Source organism: Limanda limanda, chromosome 12 (genome assembly GCF_963576545.1).
Source record: "Limanda limanda chromosome 12, fLimLim1.1, whole genome shotgun sequence".
Lineage (NCBI taxonomy): Eukaryota > Metazoa > Chordata > Actinopteri > Pleuronectiformes > Pleuronectidae > Limanda > Limanda limanda.
In genome coordinates, this window is record NC_083647.1 from 10,993,648 (window position 1) to 11,014,731 (window position 21,084).

Sequence of the window (21,084 nt, forward strand, 5' to 3'; positions counted from 1 at the left end):
GACAGACAGACAGACAGACAGACAGACAGACAGACAGACAGACAGACAGACAGACAGACAGACAGACAGACAGACAGACAGACAGACAGACAGACAGACAGACAGACAGACAGACAGACAGACAGACAGACAGACAGACAGACAGACAGACAGACAGACAGACAGACAGACAGACAGACAGACAGACAGACAGACAGACAGACAGACAGACAGACAGACAGACAGACAGACAGACAGACAGACAGACAGACAGACAGACAGACAGACAGACAGACAGACAGACAGACAGACAGACAGACAGACAGACAGACAGACAGACAGACAGATAGATAGATAGATAGATAGATAGATAGATGGATGGATGGATACTTTATTAATCCCGAGGGAAATTTAGATCATCCAGTAGCTTATACAGTTAACACTTAAACACCTCACTGATATACTAAATCACATACGGGGAATATATATACAGATACAAGAATGGGATGCAATGATGTGAATGTGTCAGTGTCCAGATATATATATAAAACAACAAAAATATATACATATATAAATATATAAGAATATGTAGTGGTAAAGTCCACTACATATAGCAGTGACTTAATATGTAGTGGTAAAGTCCACTACATATAGCAGTGACTTAAGTGACCTTTAATGCAGCTTTACCTCCTCATCATATTGAGAGGCTTTTTACATATTGCAGGTCAGTGTAAATACCACACAGTCTATGGTAAATACACGGAGAAACTGCTGGGGGTGTAATTTCCCCCAGCACCTGAAGGACACGGAACACGCGATCGGCACGTCATAGTAGACCGTGACGTAGGCGGCGTAGTAGAATTGAATGAGCAGGGACACGACACAGAGACTTGCGTCAGAGAGACACGCAGTCAGAGAGGAAGAGAGAGCAGCGGATACACGTTCCTGCGAAGCGGCGGTTTGAGCATCGGACTAAATACCGAAGAATCCAATAACGACGAAGACATTTCTTCAACAATCTTGGAGCCACGATGGCACGAGGGGAGGGCGCGGAACAGTGCGCAGCGAGTTTACTAACAGTCAAACCTATTAATACAGAAATCAAGACGACACTGGTAAGTGCCAAGAGAGAGATATATATATATACACATATTGTCAATTATATATGACATGATATGTGGTGTGGTCGAAATTAAGCGAGGCTTCTGTGTTGATGTCTTTATCCATGTGCGTAAAAACGCGCCTGTATAAAGGAGACGTGGTGTTAATGTGCTAGTTGCTTCCTTTCGGTTTGTACAGCACCCCCCCCCCCCCCCCCCCCCCCCCCCCCCCCCCTTGACTTGGTCCTCGGGGTTTGAATTCCACCCGCTTCCCCTGGCTGTCAGTTTGTCCTCGGGGCAGCTGATCAACCTGAGCTTTACCTACCGGCTTCGGGAGAGATCTCGTCCTAATATACCTTAAAACATTCCCCATTCAAACTACGTAAAATCCAGCGGTGTTTCATAGAGACAGATGTTCTGCAGAAGCGTGACGTGGTGCTGCTGCTTCAGAGCGGCGTGATCATCGATGCATGAGCCGTTTGGAGAAATTGGAGACTGAAATCAACTTAAATATTGAACAAACCAGCTGGGGATGGGAATGTGGGAGGGATAAAAAGATGGGAAAAAATGTAAGATGGAAGTATTCCCTGTTATATTGTTGTATCTCGTGAAACTACTTCCAATAAACAAAAATATTAAAAAAAAAAAAAAAAAAAAATATTGAACAAACCAGGACCCTTTGGGGTTTACACACAGAGGTACATGCATATTGAACCAGTCTATTGATCTTAATGCATTTAAACTGACAACTGGTTATACGTTTAATGGCTCCCAGATTATTCCCAAAGGTGGGTCTTTTCTATGGTAAGGTGTATTTTATCCGTATACAGTCTAGAATTCAACTTCAGCTTTAATTATAATCCTGCACCTATAAGGCTAAACAATATGGCCAGAAAACTATGTCAGGATAAGAGCGTTCAGATTAGCCGATATATCACATTATTTCTTGACGTTGGATCCAGAGTGAGGTTGTGGTTTCAAACCCGTAGTTATGAGCAGAAAACTCTCAACTATAATGGGCATTTTAACAGTTTCCTGGTATTGAATAAGACAACTGCTTAATAGTGAAATTATAGATAAATTGCAGCCCTTATTATCTCTCCTTACATTATATTTTATTTTCTGTGACTAGAGAATCTTTGGTTTACTTAGACATGTTATTGTTCTTGGTAGAAGAGTAACATTGCTCTCTCCTGTTTGTTGGGAGGAGGCAGCAGTTTGCTCCCGACATGAGGTGATGCTGCTTTTGTGTCTGTGTGGCGGATGTGAATTTAGAGTCTGCGAAGCCCCTCTCGCCCACATCATCCGACTATTACAGGTGATTGGCTGTGGCCGTTGACTGTTGACTACTCAGCATGAAATCCCACTACCTCCAACATCCTATCGCCAGAGCCAATGGCTGCGCTGGATTCCTCATGATGCAGAGAGAGCGTGTGTGTGAACTAGAGTAACCTCATAGTTTCACACCACTTTCTGACTGCAGTGTATCGACCAACACCACATCATTACACTAATCTGTCTCTAATCTAACATTCTGAGCAGTGGGGCGACGTCATCTTAGTCCCTCACAGTCAGCGGTTGTTTAACACAGCATTTGTTTTGTGGCCCGAGGGTTGGGTGAGGGTATACAGCCCACCACCGCCCCATCACCACACCACAAATTACAGCTCCTCTGCGAATATGATTAAATCTATCTTTATCCCATATCTCCTCTGCCCTCCCCTCTTCTTCTCTTCCAGCCAAAGGAGCAGAGGAATCAGCTCTCCGTGCGCAGCAAAATATGCTACGCCATCGGTGGGGCTCCGTACCAGATCACAGCCAGCGTTCTGGGCTTCTTTCTCCAGATCTACCTGCTGGATGTGGCTCAGGTAATTGGACAAGAGTTACACAAACAACATATCACAAATTTAGGCCTGCTTTGTGGCACAGGAAAAACACAATTTTCTTTCTTTAACACTTAATAGTTTTAGCAAAAGAGGACTTTTGTAGTTAAAGGAGTAAGGGATAAGGAATAACAGATGTAGGATTACTTAAAATAGAAATGTTAATGTTGAGGCCTTTTTTAACTCTGCAGGATACGAGTGGGAAACTCCCTTATCTTTTCATAGTTCCAGTAGCCTATCACACTATAGATGTCGTATCATGTTTGCTCTTCTCAGCCTCGTATCAGTTTAACAGTCTCAATCCTGCAGTGGGCGGCCAAGCGCATTAAAAGGGACCCCTGCTGGTTGGCTTTTGTCACTCAATTAGAACATTTGACTTTTCCACTGAACACAATAGGAACTTAATAAAGCCCGTTCAGCTCAGGGGATGAGATCATTACAGTGACTTTGAATGCTACTTTGTTCCTACACAAGCTGCCCTATTCTAATCAGTTACACAGCCTCAAAATGTCCCCCTCTTTTGAACTGTCCACATGAGGTAGAGTGTAGCGTTCTCTTTGTTTTAGTTTCACGCTTCACTCCTTCTCCATTTCCTCCCTCCAGCTGGATCCCTTCTATGCCTCCATCATCCTGTTTGTGGGGCGGGCCTGGGACGCCGTCACAGACCCAACTGTGGGTTTCCTGGTGAGCCGGAGTAAATGGACCCGCATCGGCCACATGATGCCCTGGTGAGTTTCTGAATCTCACAGCAGCACGTGTGTTTCAGCGCAGGTGCAAAGAGGAAATTAATGGATAGTATACGGGAATAATAATAAATAATGTGGAAGTGGCATGTTGAGTTGGGGCGACAGTGCGAGGCAACTGTACTGACAAAAAGCAGCTCACGGGCCTCTAGCAGTAACCATGGCAACGAGGTTGAAGTGGCTACCAAGAAAGAACAAGTGAATGAAGTCTGTATAAAACAGTGCTATAATGTGGGCATCACCAGCCTCATGAAGCATATTAGAACATATAGCAGAGCATATTAGGAATACGTTTTCAGATGTACTTTTCAATGCATGGCTATATCGGCACAAGAAAAACGAACCCAATGGAAAGTCATTGTAGCACCAAGGCTGCTTTGAAGATGTCTCAGTGTTTAGACCACATATTATAACCTCCCGTCATGTTAATGCCATAATGGATGAAGATCCTTACCAACCACCAGAAAAGCTGTATGGCAGCAGAGAACATTTCCATACAGCACCTTTTAAAGGTGCCCAGTGGCGATTTCTAGATAGCTGAGAAAACATTCAGTGCTACTCATCAAAGTTGAATCCTTTAGTCCAGACAAACATGTCTGCTTCCCCCTTAAATCATTTAAACTATTGTTTTGTTAAAATTCCAAGTTATCAAATGTATTCATGTGTATCATGTCCCATGCATGCTGCTGCATGTCTAACCTCATAAAGCATGCATATTGTGCAAAAACTAAACAGAGACCCACTCATTAAATGTTGCACCTTAGCACTACTAGTGGTCAAAAATACAACATGATTCCTTTAATCTCAATGTAGACTAGGGCTGCTGCGATTCGTCGACGTCATCGATTACGTTGACGCTGAAAATGCGTCGACGCCTATAAACTGCGTCGACGCCTATAAAATGCGTCGGCGCATTTTTTTTTTCAAACCGCTGGGCACATGCCGCGGCTGGGGGAGCAGTCGCCCCGGCGCCCTCCCCTCCACGCAGCCGGAGGTGTGCAGCCCGCCTCAAGTTTTTTTTTTTGGGGGGGGGGGTCCTCGTCCACGGCGTCGCTGGTGCGGGGGCTTCCTTTCTCTTGGACCGCGGGGCGGTGTCCGTCGCCGGTGCGGAAGGCGCGCCCTTCTATATACAGTCTATGGTCGGGCCCTTCTCGCGGTCACCTCAGCTACGGCGCCCACTGGGTGAAACCCTCCGTTCACGCGCGGGGGGGGGGTGAGTCGGATTTTGAGCTGGACACCATTGTTTCTTATACTCTAAACATGTTGCACTTTGTTTGCAGACCTAACTTTTTTATTTTGATAAGGGGTTAAATAGAAACTTTTATATCTTTTTTAGTTGCACTGCTGACTCAACTTATAAGCCCTCTTTTTTATTTATATTTATCACGTTGGAGTTGCTAGATTAAACCTAAAGTTTTGCACTTTAATATTTTAGCCTTTGTTTACATTTTGTTTTGTGCTGCATTATACGATGACATACAGTTTGTTGTCAAAATAAAATTAACTGAAATGAAATGGTCAATTAGATTTTTTTGGAGGAAAATTAATCGTTTAGATTAATCGACTAATCGATAAAATAGTTGTCCGATTAATCGATAGAAAAATAGTCGTTAGGGGCAGCCCTAATGTAGACACTAACAATGGAGATAATGTATAGATTATATATGTTTATATGAATAGAGAATAAGGAAACATTTCCCCCTATTGTTAAATTAAGTAAAATAAATACCAGATAAATATTTGGATGAAAATATTTTGTCACATAACTGTTAATATGGAGGATTATGTTATCTTTCTTATCTTAACTACTGCCATTAAGAAATCCTGATTATTGGTTTCATTTATCTACAAAGAAACAAGACGTTTCTTTCTGTACATGAATCATATTTGTTCTGTATCTATACAGCTCTATGAATCTGTGAATGCACATGTGCTGACCTTGTGATACCGCTCACAACTTGTCAAAGGCTGCCTGTCCTCTTGCCATATGACTGTGGGGGCTGTCCTCAGTTTCTAGATATAAAATTGATTGAGGAAAATGCAGGTCATAAAATTCCAATCTGCTGCTTTAGAGCTGAAAACGGCTCTGGCCAACAAATGTATACAACCTAGACACCAACGCTGACAGTTGAGCTCACTGTGGAGTTGGGTTTGTAAAGAAGGACGACCTTGACATCCCGCTCTTAAAGGAAAATTGCTGCAGCTTCGTTGACGCACATGAAAAAGGGAAGAGGGGCGTTAAGACTTGGCGGCGACAGTGTCATGAGAGTGTCTGATTCAATACTCAGACATTTTCCTCCCACATGGTGTCACAGTGATATCTGGAGCACTGTGGGTACTTGAGTCAAATTTGCCAGCTGTGCATGTGAGCTGCATGTTGCCGGTAGGGGGAGGGGGAGCTAGCGGCTCCTGCTGCGATTGGTCCAGCCCACAACACACCATGAGCCTCAAACGAATGAGGGGTGTGTCAATCTTTGTGTGTGTGTGTGTGTGTGGTTTCCTTGTGTGTTTGGGCGTCGGTTTGTCAAAAAATTGCATGCGGCCTGCGGTCGTTTTGAAATGAAATGACAAAAATATCCCTTGAACGTGTGCAGAGAGAGCATCCTTTATTAAGATGCAAGTTTATTGAGCATCCTTCGTGAGCGTGTGTTTAGTGGATGAACCTCAAGGTCATTTCCTGTGCTTTAATGACCTGAGTAAAGAGGCCTGTGTTCAGGCAGCCGTGTCAGTGTAGGAAGCAGCCGCCGGTTGACCTGTTTTCCACATTAAATTAGCTCTCATTAATCTAACCAGCTCAGACATTAGAGGAAATCAGGAGGGGCTTTCCTTTTTTTTTCTCCATGTGCCGAACCAGAGGGAGGCGGGGGGGGTTTCGTATAACTAAGTGTGATTGCAAAAGGGCATAAGAAGCCTCTCTCCGTGTTAAATGATGTGTCTCTATACGCATGTATCTCTTCTGTATGAAGGCTCAAAAACAAAGAGTGGATTTGGACGTGGGACTGCAGGAGGCGTAATTGAAAGTGTAAACTTGAAGGCTCTTACTAACAACTTTCTTATCAAGTAATCTTGAGCTATCTTTACCTTCACCAGGGAGGTTATGTTTCCACCCCTGTACGTTTGTTGGTTTGTTTGTCTGTCAGCAGGATTATGCAAAATAATACTGAATGTATTCCATGAAACTTTGTGGAAGAATGTTACATGGCCCAAGAAAATACTTCTTTATTACTTTCTTCAACATTGCAAGATGGCTTGTTATTTGACATTTTTACAGTTTTCCCAGGGAGTAATTAATGGTGCTTGATTTAAAACGATAATTTTCTAGGGCTGAATCATTTTCAACAATAGTGGTTAAACAGATTTTTTTAACAATCTATCGATAATCATCACGGCAAATATCACATTATTGTTTCTTTGAAAGGTTGTGGTTTACAACTCTTTAGAAACATTTTACAGATCGGGGGTCCATCAATGTGCTTGTAGAATACATCATCATTATATCTATATATGTTGGGGGGGAAAATTATATTCCAATAATTATCAATATTGTCTTATTGCCCAGCCCTAAATGTTCTTATCACATTCTTTAAAATATTTTGTCCGGCCATCTAAAATTTGAAAATATTTATTCTACTTTCCACAATAGCAGAAGAAAACCTGTATGTCCTTGCATGTCAACGGGGCGGCTGGACCTATAATACTACAGAAGAAATTGACACATTTGCCTGAAAATTACTTTAAATTATACTTATTATTAAAACAGTTTACAGTTATTTTCCGTTAACAGACTTGCTGAGTAATGGACTTACTATTTCAGTTCCTCTTAAAGTGTTAGGGTGTATCGATGCCAAGAAGGGAAGTGTGGTTTCCCGTTGATACTAAAATATCTTTGTTGTGTTCGACTTGACCTCCTTGCAGCCATTCCTAAGTCCTAACAGTTTGATCGCCTGACATTTAGCCTGATTGTGGTCTGTTTAAAACCATGTTGCAGAAGTGGAATTAGCTTGTTTGAATGACCCCTGGTGTGGAGTGGAGCTCAGCTAGGGGGCATACAAAGCCTGGAGGGGAAAAATATGCCACTGGGAATGAATAGGGGGGAGAGGTAGGTGGGCCAGAATGATTTTGGTGTTGGGTCAGCCCACCCTCAAGTACAAATGGAGCCCTTTATCCACATTGAGCTCCAGGAGGCTGGATAAAGGGGATTATTCACAGAGTAGTGACGAACAGAGGCAACTATATGGGATAAAAAATGAAAGTGTGGGTTAAAGTACAGTAACAATTGGCAGAATCTATTAAAAACACTCTTACGCAGGCTTTATTTGTTTATTAGCCAAGCAGTACTGAATAAAACTCAAATTAGAAGCACTATCTTCGCTTTGTTTTGTCCTCTAAAGATCACCTCTTTGTTCTCCAGGATTGTTTTCTCTACACCGTTTGCCGTGTTGACGTACTTCCTGATCTGGTACGTGCCTCCATTTGAGCAGGGGAAGTTCTTCTGGTACCTGATATTTTACTGTCTCTTCCAATCAATGCAAACGGTCAGTACTTCATGTTGACACCCAACAATGCTTTGTTCCTCATCTCTGCTGCCTGCATATCTAACTGTGCGTATGTTCACAGTGCTTCCATGTGCCATACTCAGCCCTGACCATGTTCATCAGCAACAACCAGAAAGAGAGGGATTCTGCCACTGCCTACCGTACGTCGGACTTCCTGTGCGATCTTATGATATTCACATATATCTTGCCATTCATGCTCTGATGCTACGTCCCTGTGTTGCCCTCAGGTATGATGGTGGAGGTGCTTGGTACAGTGCTGGGCACTGCGATCCAGGGGCAGATCGTGGGTGGCGGCTCAGATTGTCCCACTGAGTTCAACTTCACTGAGAGCAGCAACTCATCCAGATACAACCTGACCTCTGTTTTACTGGAGCACAAGGTAAGGCTCCTCTGCTTGACATCAGATGAATGATTATATTTATAGCTATTTGTTACAGCGTCTGCACGAGTGTTCAAGCTAACGTTGTCTTTTCTGTCCTCAGAAACAATCTTACATGGTGGCCTCAGGAGTCATCGCCATCATATATGTCCTCTGTGCTGTGGTCTTGTTTCTGGGTGTGAAGGAGAAAAAAGGTAGGAATCCAAGAGATGACAAAAGAAGTTGTCATGTGTTCGATGCCAGTGTAAGATACAGTATTTATAGCCGAGGTGTGGACTCAGAACTTACGACATTGACAAAATGACTCAGAACTTCCGCAAAAAGAGAAACATTATGAAAGCACAACTTCGATTTACACCAGTGACTCAAAACTGCCATTAGACTTGAACTAAAATCATACCATATTTAAAAAAAAAAAAAAGAGGAAATGAGAATCATGTCTAGATTTACTAAACACCTCAAATACAGCAGTGCTGAACAGGGCCCTATGGATTATTGAGTATTAGGTTTGAGTCGGCTTATATCTTTTAAGATTTGAAGTTGGTCATTGAGAGTTTTATTGCTCACTGGCAAAAGCACAAATAGAACGCCTGGTCTGAATGTTGTTTGAAATTAAGTGTGAAGAAGCATCATGAAATTTTAAATGATGCATCTCGCACTAAAAGGTGGGGGATGGTCAACTGAAACACATTTAATCTTATTTGTTGAGATCCTCTTAATGTCTTAATATGCACAAATAATTTAATTTTATGTTTTTTTTGGGTGTATCTTTGACCAAAGGGCTGATTGGAGGGGGTGTGATGTATTGCTTGCAGATTTTCAAATTATAACCTTGCTTCCGCTAGCTTTTCAAGAATTACCAACCCATGCTTTAATTTCTACAATCTGGATTCAATTCACAACCTCACCATCTCAAAATGTTGGTACGCACAAGTCAAAGTTTACGATCAAGTTGTGCACTTTCTCCCCTACATTTTTCCCATAGATCCCAACTAGTGCATGGCTATTTCAGGCCCTATGTTGAGTTTTACATTTTGTTATACTTAAAGCCCCATCTCTGCACAAAATGCAAAATATAAATATTTCGTTCAGGATTTAATGGTTTGGATCTGAGACTTAAGCCAACATTCTCACTGTTTAAAAATTACACTAGAAGATTATCTTTCATCACATTAGCTGTTACTGCGCATTAAATCTATTACAGCATGGACTTTCAGCTGGCTTATCTGCTCCCCTTTGTTGTGTTCTAGAGAGCGGTCCTCTAAAATCAAACCTCCTGAGCTTCCGCCAGGGCCTGTGGATGGTGATGAGCCATGGACCATACGTCAAACTGGTCATCGGCTTCCTCTTCACCTCTCTGGGCTTCATGGTAATGTTGTGTTCCATTATCTGGCTCTTGGATGTAGAGAAGATTATTGAATGTCAAGGAATAATTCCACATTTTAGGAAACCTTTTATTTGCATATTCTTTGTGCAGTTAGCTGAGTATGTTCATTCCACTCATGTCTGTAGAGTAAATATCACTCTGAAAGAGAAGAATCAGGGAAACTGATAGTCAAGCAGAAAAGCAAACAAGGATGTTGAACCATCCCTTTAACTATTGATGTGGTTTATTTAAAGATGATGCTTCTTTATTTCTCAGCTGCTGGAGGGAAACTTTGCCCTTTTCCTCACCTACGCTCTTGGACACAGGAAAGAATTCCAGAATATTCTGCTGGTCATCATGGTGAGTGTCTCAGTTCCTCCACTCTATGCCATGTAAAAAGCCTTATTCAGTATGAGAGATGTGGTGGTTGTCGGTTCAATCTGCAGCAGAAAACCCTGTCTGACAGTCCTTGTGGCACAAATCAAGCCCCCAGTGTTTGTGGGGTTTTCCGCCTTTACTCTGAGGCCGCTCCTCGCATGTGGAGATCCATGACACGGCAGCTGAATGGTCAGATTTTCAGGGTGAGAGGAGGTGTTGTTCAGGCCCCTGGGAACCTCTCTCCCAGTCACACACTGGCTCGCGGCTAGCAGGAGATCAGGAGAGAGACGCGCACACAGCATGCTTTTGTTGCCCTGGTGATCCGTCATCGCCTCAATGGGAACTGCAACCTTTTGGGTCGTGAGTTCCATCCTACTGCTGCTGCTCTCTGCTCTGGTATCTGCCACTGATAAGGAGTGGAAACATTTTCTGGCACCATGTTTCATATTTGGAGAGGTGAGAGTGGAGGGGGCAGGATGGAAATATTTCATCCGTCGATGCTGTTTAGTTTTCGCGGACAGTCTTGTTCTTGTGTGGTCATTTCACATTAGTTGACCAAGTGTGCCCAAGAGGTCAAAGGTTGTCTGCCCCCTGGGAAGGGTTGAGTCAGGACACCCACAAAACATATTGTGTCCCTTAACCTCCTCCTCCTCCAGTGGGCAGTGAGCACAGGTAGAGTTTTAATAGATTTTAGTGAAGAACAATTTACTTTTACACATAATTTCACAAAAGCCTTGTACAAAATATTGAAAAATATGAGGCAAATTGTGATTTGTGAATATGGGCTTTTTAAAGTTGGATTGCTGATTGGACCCTTCATTTGATTGTTAATCATAACAGACAAATGGTCAGTTCTAGCTTTTTTAGCTAGGATGTGGCCAATCTTGCGCGCCTATTTTCATGCAAACACATAAAATGCAGGGTAATATAAGACCATATCTACCACAGGATATGACATGACTTGTGCCACTAATTTCAAACTACGTTTATTTTAAATCCTGATGAATGCTTTTTTTCGTGATTTCCATCGGATAGAAAACGTTTGTATGACATACTACTAGCAACAGTTTGGGAGAACACACTTATTGTCTCAAACGAAGTTGGTTCAAAAACTAACATTATCCATATCATGCAAATAATCTACCCTAATGCTGTTTGAATACAAAGGCTGTGTCTTTGTGCTGCTTAAAGCCATTCATTAAACTATATTGTTACATTAAGGACACAGCCTGTGTGCATGTAACAGTATTTAACAACCACAACTATGCTAATAAATCATTGTCACATCTTTTCTACAGGTATCAGGGACTCTGAGCATCCCATGGTGGCAGTGGTTTTTGACCCGTTTTGGGAAGAAGAAAGCAGTTTACTGTGGCGTCACAGTAAGTAAAAATACTCGTTTTTGGTACAATAAAGGTCTTCATCAAAAGAGAATCAGTTGTTATGGAATGACTCACACCTTTCTCTCTCTTTCTACAGTGGGCGGTGCCCTTCATGATCCTGATCGTCTGCATCCCGAGCAGTCTCATCACATCTTACCTGATCGCATGTGCGGCAGGTGTGAGTGTAGCAGCTGCTTTCCTCATGCCTTGGTAAGAACGATTCGATCACTGTGTTCTTGCTCAGCTCCTGAACATGGTCTGTATATAAAGATGGACGACATGACTGCTCCCCAAAGGTAAAGCCAAAGTGTCTCACTCGCCACCTGGTGGCTGGCTGCAGTATAGGGTCTAAACCCCACATGGACCAAACTGTATATTAAATATATTGTCAATAAAAAAATATATCATTTATAAATATATCATGGTTTCCCTCACATTAAGCAGTTGTTCTCACAATGATGTTTGTTCAAGTGTAAATTTTTCTGGTACATTTGGTTTTAGTCCGTTAGTCTGTTTATAAAAAGGTGAAACGTCATGATTGACAGCTGAGACTGACTCACAATTGGTAAAGCACTGGCTCCCAAAGGTGTCATTAGCACCAGATGGCAGTGTTCTTATTTTTTCGCTTTATTTCTGGATCGAGGCAGAAATTGGAGATGCTTCTTCCATCTTTATATACAGTCTATGGTCGAAATACACATGTATCACCAGTTAAGTAGTAGACATTTGTCAATTTTGTCTTGAGGATTCCCTTTAAATGTTGTGTTTGTCTGTTTAGGTCGATGCTTCCTGATGTAGTGGATGACTTCAAGGTTAAAAACCCACATATTCATGGCCATGAAGCCCTTTTCTACTCCTTCTATGTTTTCTTCATTAAGTTTGCCTCTGGGATATCCCTGGGTGTCTCTACCCTCAGTTTGAAGTAAGTAAATTGATCCAATCTTAATTATACCCTCTGTAATGCTACTCAGTAGAGCAGATACCTCCGCCAAGACCCAGCAGTCCCATTCATTTCAATCAAGCTGCACCACACTGCACACACCCAGAGATATAATTTACCTAAATGTGTTTTTTAAATCAAGATCCACTGATTATTAAGTTGAGGAAAATTACCAAAACAAAACCCTACCTCACAATATGGATCTGGATCTGCTCAAAAAGGTAATGGGTTATTTCACGGACCATGCGTCATCCTTCCTCAAAGTTTTGTGGAAATCCATTTTGTAGTTTTTGCATAATCCTGCTTGTAAACTAACAAACGGACAGGGGTGAAACATAACCTCCTTGGCGGGGGTAACTATTCTCACGTTCCTTTCTGTTTTCAGCATCACTGTCATCCTAACAATGTTATCAGCACTCAGCTACTGTTTGGTTTTACCGAAAGGCTGGAAGACACAGACAACAGAGACAGGACGAGTACAAAATAACTTATTTCAGCCACAAAGAGAAAAGCTGCATTCTCAAACAGCTTACATCTGCACAGCTGTGATCCAACACAGTGTGACACCAGTTCTACGTTAAAGCTCATCAGTCCAGTGGTCATGTGGTCACCAAACTACTTCACCCTCTAACAAACCATCTCATCAAACTGCTCTCTCATCAGTTCGCTCTCTCTCTGCATTTTTTACAGATTTGCCGGCTATGTAACCGGCAGCTGCTCACAACCAGAGGCGGTCAGTCTAACCCTGAAGGTGCTGGTCTCTCCTGTGCCTGTGTGTCTAATTGCCTTGGGACTGCTCATATTGAGGACCTACCCTATTGATGAGGAGAGGAGACAAGGCAACCAGAAACTACTGCAGGAAATCCTGTGAGTGAGGAGTGAAATACACGCACTCAACAGAACACACAAGTTCATACTTAATCCAGGATAACTAAATAAGAGTAGTCTGTTAAATGTGGTGCTGCAGGACCGCAGGCTCCTGTACGGTGGCCGAAGCGTCTCACACAAGCGAATTAAGGGAAAACACAAATGCAGAAGCCACGACATGAATGCAACAGCTACAACACAACGGCATAAGCCACACAACTGAACCTTGACATGTCAGTTAGAATGAGATGCTTTCTATTTGAGGTGTTATGATAAAGGTGGTTTTTGGATGCTCCAAGCACCTGGACCATAACACCTCAAAGAGACAAGAGTCTTGTTTTATCTGTGGCATTTATTTTTCGTGTTTTGGCCAGGGGCAGATTACGCAGTAACAGATGTGGATTATTGCAAAGACAACTATATAATTTTACATAGACTACTCGATTAATAAAGACCACTGGTAACAGCAGGGTACTATTATATTTATTTTTACTCTAATATGTATATATTTATGTCCCCTTCAAAAATTGCACTTGACAAAATATCTGTTCATTGTTTATCCCCAACAATGACATGAAGTATCCGCCCCTGTTCGTGGCTTTTTTGTGTGTGTGCTTGTGAGACGTCTGGGCCACCGTACTCTTGGCTGTACTGCTGAACTTAATTCAAAAGGAATAAAACCTGTCGTTTGCATGTATCAGGCACCCTGTCTGCACCAGCCATATCCTTTGTGTGTGACTCTTGGCTTCTCTCCTGCTCTTTGAACAGAGATTCTGAAGCCGACTCTGAGTCTGACTCTTCAGAACTTGGGAGCAGCGTGTAGCAGCAGAAGCCAAGCCAAAATCAACATCAACAACAACAACAACAACAGCCATCACTTGTTTACATGTTTGCAAAGACTGTCCAGGGACATGACCACCAGACTAACAGAAGTGACTGCAGACACCACTGCTGCCCAAACATCATCAGCATCCATAGTCCCCCTGGAGTGGGCCACACAGGGTCATGTGGCCCTCTAGGGGCCAGCCAATGCAGTGTCAAATCCACCTCAATTTCACTGCTTTCACTTAAACTAACAAACATACACAATACTCCACAGTTTGTGCTTTTGTTAGTGTAGAGCCAAAGTCTAAGATTAATTTATGGTTTGATTTGAGGTTTTCTTTCCTTCTTTAGCTGAAACACGACACTGGGATTGCTCCATATTTAACATATAAAAGGGTTTACCACTGAACTGGACGGACAAATGTTACAACTTCATCACATTTTCTGTCTGCATCCTCCAACTATAGCTGCTATAAATGAAAATCAGAGGCTCATGGGAGCTGTAGTCATGTTTTAACTCGGTCGCATTTGCCTCAACAAGTTATTTTCCCAAAGATGATCACTTTATTGTTTAATGAGATATTCCTGGAGCTATGTTACTGACCTCGACCAGTCGTAAGCAGCTCCTTCATTTCTTATGGACATTGCATTGTGGGACAGTTGCACTCTTCCTCGACTTTTTGTCTCACCTCTGTGAATTGGGACACCGCTCATGATTTGTGATATAGTTTATTAAGTATTTATTGCTGGATTACAAGATCAGACCTTCACTTGTGTAGAATTGAATTTACTGAGGTCAGCACTAAGAGAGAGCGCTCTTAAAGAAGCATACAGTATAATTTTATTATTAAGGGGGTTCCAGCGCCATTCCACTGATATGACTTGTTTGAAGCCATTAATATTTCTACTTTAATTTGTTGTAATTTCTTATAGATTATTTAATTGCATTTGAATCTACTGACGTGGAAATGGCTCCTCGTGACATGAAGTCCTGTGTGAAGAAAATCGGAATCACTGCCTTACACACACACACATCTTGTATGATTGCTCGCCTCCGATTTTTTGGTTTGTTTTAATTTTGTGCCACTTGCAAAGGGGTTTCCCACCACACACTCTTTGTGCTTTAAAAGTGCAACTGATCTCCATTTGGTTTAATAGAAGTTTCTAAATGTGCTTTTGCATCGAAGTCATCTCCAGAAAATGAAGTCCTTTCATCGAGCATAATCTCACTTCGGGAAGGTTGAATGCTTTATTTATCTATTTATTTAAGGTATCTACGGGATTTAAAATTGAACTATGGAAGCACACTTGTATTATAATTTATTAACGGTGGCTGGTTATTGACGCAAATGTTATTTTCAAGTCCTGTGTATCAGGTATTTTTCTTTTTCTGAGAAAAAAAAATGTATCACGAGTTGCCAGGAAGTGATTAAACAAGCTGCATTTACAGCATTAAGACTCATACTGCAGAATGAGACCAGGTATTCTACTGTAGAGTTATACAGGAGACATTTGTCCACATGTGATTTAACCTAAAATCATTTTCTACCCTTACCTGAAATGATTAGATCATAAAGATTCCAAATGCGAATATTCTATTCAAGCACAGTCTCCTGGCTTTAGGTCTTTGAAATTGCACTAAATGGATTGAAGGCTGCACATGACTTCTGTCCTGTGTATATATATTCATATATTTATGTGTGTAAATACTTTTTCTAAGTATGACTGCAATGAGCAATATGCAGTGGGAAATCAGAGAAAAAGATGTGCTGTAATTTTTTTTATTTTAAGTCAGTTAATAAAGTTTGACAAAAAAAGCGTTGGTTTAATTGCATTGACCTTAAAAACATTCTTATCAAAGGAATATTTACTGTTTTAAGCAGTGTGTATGTCCCTAAGGAACTGTAGTTGAGAAATGTCTCTGTTTATTGTCCCCTCAACAATAAGATGAAATAGCCCCTGGCTCACTCTAATACGCCCAGGTGGCATTCATCAAGTTTACGCACGTCATTTACGCACTTTTCTGAAGACAAGCGTTTGTTGAATCTGACGTGGCATGTTCGTACGAACAAATGCACGAGAAATTTAGGATAAGAACTCGAACATGTTCTTGCACGGGGCCCATTGTGATTTGAATAAAGACGCGTTCATGCGTAATCTGGGAAAAAGAGTCATTGGTTCCTTCAGTACACAAGAAAACAAACTAGGTCTGTTTGGCACCAGGGCGTCAATTTACCCTCCGCCAATCACCCGCAGCCGCGGCTGAGCTTTGCTTTAAGGCGCAGGTTGAAGGGAGAGGTGCAAACAGAGCAATCTGCTGCCATGAAAACAAAGTGGCATGTCTATATTTTGTGGAGTGTTTTATCTCTTGGCCTCCTCTGCTGTGCAGCCGACACATCTGCCTTTACAAGAAGGAAAGGGGGTGTTTCGAACCTGGGTCATCCAAGATCCAAACCAGCCCGAGTGTCAACACCAGAGTTCTCCCTGAAGTTACCTGCCAGCTCTGCTCCATTGTCTAAACTCAGTCCACCAAGGCGCCCCCCTCCTCTGGACCCTCGGGCCATGCTTCCTGCTCAGACCCAGTCGGACTTGGCCGCTGTGCCAGACGTCTCTGTGACCTGCTCCACGTCGGACTTGGTCGTGCGGGTCAAACCAGCTTTCTACGGTCAGGGCGCCGAGGCCGAGGAGCTGATATTGGGCCGCAGCTGCAGGAGCAACGGGGTTCTCAGGCCGTACGGTGACCTCCTCTTCACGTATCCGCTGACAGCCTGTGATGCCGTGCGTGAGGTAAGATGTGCCACTTGTTTCCACACTATTTCCACCTCTGTATCTTGAGTCTGGGAGTCACAGCTGTGGCCCCTCATGACAGGCGCCTCGGGGTTACCTGGTCTACAAGTTCGTGCTCCATTACGCGCCATCGCCAAAACGGTTCCCAAGCAGAGCGCACAGGATCGATGTCGACATTGAATGCCGTTATCAGAGGTTGGACCTGTAGCCTTGTTGATTCTAACCATTGTGCGTGGGATCAACCACTAACATCCTCCCACACCTGTTCAGGAACCATCACGTGTACCAGCTGGCTGTGAAACCCACCTGGCAAACTGCTGTGATGCGTAAAAAGCTGAAAGGGCGCCCCAGTGACTTCAAGATCGAGTTGATGGATGGTATGCGTTAAAAACCTGTGACTTGATCCATGTTCAAACTTCGATAAATCTCGTTTGAGTTGTTTCATGTGACAAGGATGCTGGAAGTAGGGGTCCGGGGTGGGCCGCAGCACCCTCTACAGACAAGGGATGTAACTGCAAGGCAAAAAAGTTGTCTTAGAATCTTATTTCATTTCCTAAAGAGCAATATTGAAGCATTTTTTTAATAGTATTTGATACATTTTCCATTTAGTCTTTCTGATGTGCATTCTGTGGGAACTGTCCATAGCTGAATATGGTGCTTTGTAGCTTTGACATTTTTGTTTTGTAATATGTTCTAAAACCAATGTAAATGTTAGTCATTCAAATGAATTGTAAAACTACGAATACGATCAATCAATCAAATTTTATTTGTATAGCCCATATTCACAAATGAAAATGTTCCTGGGTAAAAAATCAATTGTTTCTGACTTAAACTTCTGTTGCCATTTGACTTCTGGCAACAGAAGTCATTATGTAGACATTTGATCAGCACCTCCAACTCTGAAACTTAAAAAATAACCTTTTATTTCATTCTGAGATTCCTTGAGTGCACCAGCCAGGCCCCACGTGTACCAGCTTGGCCAGACGGTAAATGTCAAAGTCTCTGCCCTGCATTTCCCCACTGGAGGAAAACTATACATCAGCAGCTGCTATGCAACACCATCCGGTGGCTCCAAATCATATCTCAAATACACCATCATCGACAATTTTGGGTGTGTACGATTTTTTTGGAGCTATTTCTTGACTTTTCTCTCTGGTTTGCGATTAACCTTGATCAATTTGATGATGTTGTCATCCATAGCTGTATGCTGGACAGCAAGAAAGACCCGGGGGCCTCTCAGTTCATCGATCGCACGGACAAGACCCTCCAGTTCTCCATGAAGGCCTTTCACTTTACCCCTGACCCCGACACTGAGGTGAGAGTGTAGTAGAATTTACGGATTCTCCACATTCACACGGTTGCAATAGTGGTATAACCCCCTTCTCTGCTTTAGGTCAGCATTCACTGTGAATTTTCAGTCACATCAGAGGATCCAAGTCCAACACACAAATCCTGCACCTACATAGGAAACAGGTGAGCCTATTCCCCTACTATAGTACACATTTTTCTGTGTTTTCATGTGGACTAAGCATACTTTTCTCCTTTGCGATGATAGGTGGAAGGCCCTCACTGGTGACGACTCTTTATGTGACTGCTGTGATTCAGAGTGCGTGACCTCTGAACCCTGGAAGGCCACGACAAAAGGTCTGTGACAGTCTCCTCCGCATTCATTACAGGATATTCCATCACCTTTTCCTACAGAGATTTATTGAAGATATCTTACTTTCTGTAAGTGTGAGTACTCAACTCAATCAATAACAATTATTATTTTACATATTTTTCTCCAAGGTTCTGCCAGCAGTGAGTTGCTGCTCGTCTCCGATCAGCCATACACCGCAGAGGAGGGTTTTCTACCAATCAGTCCTTCCCTGGTCAGCGTGAGCAGAGAGGACAAGACCACAGTCAGACGACAAATTGATGAGCAGCACAGTCCTGAGTATGTGTGGGAAAGTGCAGATGAAGTAGAATATGATGATCATGATGACGAAGAGTACACAGAAGAGGAGCTCGGTGAAGTGGAAAGCAGGATAATCTTCGGCGTTACGACAGAACCCGAGTCAGAGAATTTCGTTTTCAGGCATGGGGTTTTAGCGGAGGAGCGGAGCGAGGCTGAAGTGAAGAATGTAGATGAGCCTGAAGATGACGGCTCAGCGTATGTCTCGGAGTATATGTTTGAGGGTGAAGCAGAGCATGAAACATCTGAGGGAAGAGAAGATGAGACCTCTGATGCTCAGCATACGATCCATTTGAATCAGAGGGAAGGTGAAGTGCCCCGTCACTGGGCGCAGTTGGAGCACCTGCCGGAGTCTGAAGGTGAGGAAGAAAAAAGGCCGTACACAGGTAGAGATGAAGAGCAAGATAGGACAAGGGCCTATGATGAAGAGAGGAAGAACGATGATGGTCTGGCAGATCTAGATGATATGACGTGGTATTTCACATGGAGGTAGTCTTAGTTCAATGGATTCTCCACTTAAAGACTGTTCTAGTTCTTCATACAAATTAAATTCAATAAAAAAAAAAACTTGCAAATGACTTTTGTCCTAACTTATTAAGATACTATTTTTCAAAAAGCACTACATGATGGACTAAAACAACAGGATTAACCGATTCCATTTTGGTCCTCTTTAATTTCAAGTGAACATTTGTACCAAATTATTCAAAAATGTGCTCTGTGAGATCACAGCGACCTTGACCTTTTGATCATTGAACACCAAAATCCTTGTGTCCAACTGAACTGTTTGTGCCAAATCTGAAAAATTAAGTGTTAATGTATTGGACAACCTGAAAACAGAATGCCTACGGTCACTTGCTGTCGCCAGCGTGGAGACAAATAAATATTACCTCAGTCACTGCAAAAGTGTAATTTGTCCATAAATCTTTATTCTTTCCATAATAAATGATCATTTGACATTACGATGTCTGAAAACACTTTGAAATATATTATAGTCCAACACAGAAATATCCCACTGTTAGAGCCATAATAACTGTAAGAAAGGCAAAGCCTCCATTATCAGTAACTAAAAGCAGCAGAAAACATGCTCCAAATATAAAGCGATTCCAGTATAACTTGCCATTTCCACTTCTTTTTTTTTGTGATAGCAGTGTTCATGCACATCGATAGCTTTGAATTATAAAATAATTAAGTGGGATTTATTTTGAGAAAACAAATTTGGATAGGATTAAGATCGACACAAACAAACTGATTCATATGATGATATAGGGGTTTAACACAACATTGCAAAGTAGACATTTTGTAGAGACCCTCCTCTGAACATTACAGGAAAAATAACTTAAGATAATTAATATTTTTCTTTTTAACAAATATAATTGATGTGGAAAGTCTTTGGGGGAAAATACAGAAAAAAACAGGATAGCTAAGATCCATCAGTACTGGATAATTTAAATGTACAACACGTTGCTATATTTACAGATGAGTGCCCAAAAGTCCCATCGTTGCAAGTACTAACCACAAGCTCTGATTCAGCAGGACGTAAGTGGTACAATCATTGTTTGGCACAAGAGGGCAGTATATTCCCATTTCTTGCAAAAGTAAAAATCAGAATGCCCCCTATAGCAAAATAAAATAGATGATTCTCAGTAAAATGCAAACTGTGTACTTTAAGACCCACACCATTAACAAGACATTCAAATGATTTTCTATTAAATCCAGCATGTTTCAAAATCCAGTTTTTGAAATAAGCATCTATCCACATCCAGTTTCATGTCTCTCACTTACAAAGATCAACTTGCAGTGTTATTATTAGTATGTCCTTCCCAGTCTCCTTCAGTCTTTACAATCATGTCGATAGTGTTTCTCCTCCGTCTACTGCACCTGCTGTCCCATTTGTCTTCTCTGCCCCATCTGAGTTTGGAGAATAAAAGAAGTAGGTTAATTGAGT

The 21,084-nt window shown here is 42.1% G+C and overlaps 3 protein-coding genes across 7 annotated transcripts in view; 2 read left to right on the forward strand and 1 right to left on the reverse strand.

Moving 5' to 3' along the window:
• The first annotated feature begins 853 nt into the window (after nt 1–853).
• Nucleotides 854–16,225, forward strand: LOC133015449 (sodium-dependent lysophosphatidylcholine symporter 1-B-like). The gene is made up of 14 exons (XM_061082647.1): nt 854–1,094; nt 2,819–2,947; nt 3,566–3,690; nt 8,117–8,240; nt 8,323–8,401; nt 8,489–8,640; nt 8,744–8,834; nt 9,891–10,009; nt 10,283–10,366; nt 11,683–11,766; nt 11,864–11,976; nt 12,545–12,688; nt 13,397–13,573; nt 14,342–16,225. Exons 1-14 carry the CDS (start codon nt 1,011–1,013, stop codon nt 14,394–14,396), a joined length of 1,560 nt encoding a protein of 519 aa, XP_060938630.1. The 5' UTR covers nt 854–1,010; the 3' UTR covers nt 14,397–16,225.
• Nucleotides 16,226–16,720: 495 nt separating this feature from the next.
• On the forward strand, nt 16,721–19,632 carry si:ch211-67f13.7 (uncharacterized protein LOC565426 homolog). Its single transcript, XM_061082984.1, has 8 exons — nt 16,721–17,185; nt 17,268–17,380; nt 17,456–17,562; nt 18,122–18,296; nt 18,386–18,500; nt 18,579–18,658; nt 18,741–18,829; nt 18,974–19,632. Exons 1-8 carry the CDS (start codon nt 16,721–16,723, stop codon nt 19,630–19,632), a joined length of 1,803 nt encoding a protein of 600 aa, XP_060938967.1.
• Nucleotides 19,633–20,045: 413 nt separating this feature from the next.
• si:dkey-157l19.2 (uncharacterized protein KIAA1522 homolog) overlaps nt 20,046–21,084 on the reverse strand; it is a 33,358-nt gene continuing 32,319 nt past the window's right edge. For all 5 annotated transcript variants that reach the window (XM_061083239.1, XM_061083235.1, XM_061083236.1 and 2 more), the window contains one exon: nt 20,046–21,047. In XM_061083239.1, the coding sequence (XP_060939222.1) occupies nt 21,009–21,047 (39 nt within the window). In that variant the 3' untranslated portion in view covers nt 20,046–21,008. The remainder of the gene's footprint in view (nt 21,048–21,084) is intronic.

Bases quoted from the DNA above. Each gene is read 5' to 3' on its own strand.
- LOC133015449 (XM_061082647.1), top strand. From the start codon at position 1,011: ATGGCACGAGGGGAGGGCGCGGAACAGTGCGCAGCGAGTTTACTAACA. The intron at 1,095-2,818 runs GTAAGTGCCAAG...CTTCTCTTCCAG, and splicing joins CAGAAATCAAGACGACACTG to CCAAAGGAGCAGAGGAATCA. The intron at 8,835-9,890 runs GTAGGAATCCAA...GTTGTGTTCTAG, and splicing joins GGGTGTGAAGGAGAAAAAAG to AGAGCGGTCCTCTAAAATCA.
- si:ch211-67f13.7 (XM_061082984.1), top strand. From the start codon at position 16,721: ATGAAAACAAAGTGGCATGTCTATATTTTGTGGAGTGTTTTATCTCTT. The intron at 17,186-17,267 runs GTAAGATGTGCC...CCCTCATGACAG, and splicing joins CCTGTGATGCCGTGCGTGAG to GCGCCTCGGGGTTACCTGGT. The intron at 18,659-18,740 runs GTGAGCCTATTC...TTGCGATGATAG, and splicing joins TGCACCTACATAGGAAACAG to GTGGAAGGCCCTCACTGGTG.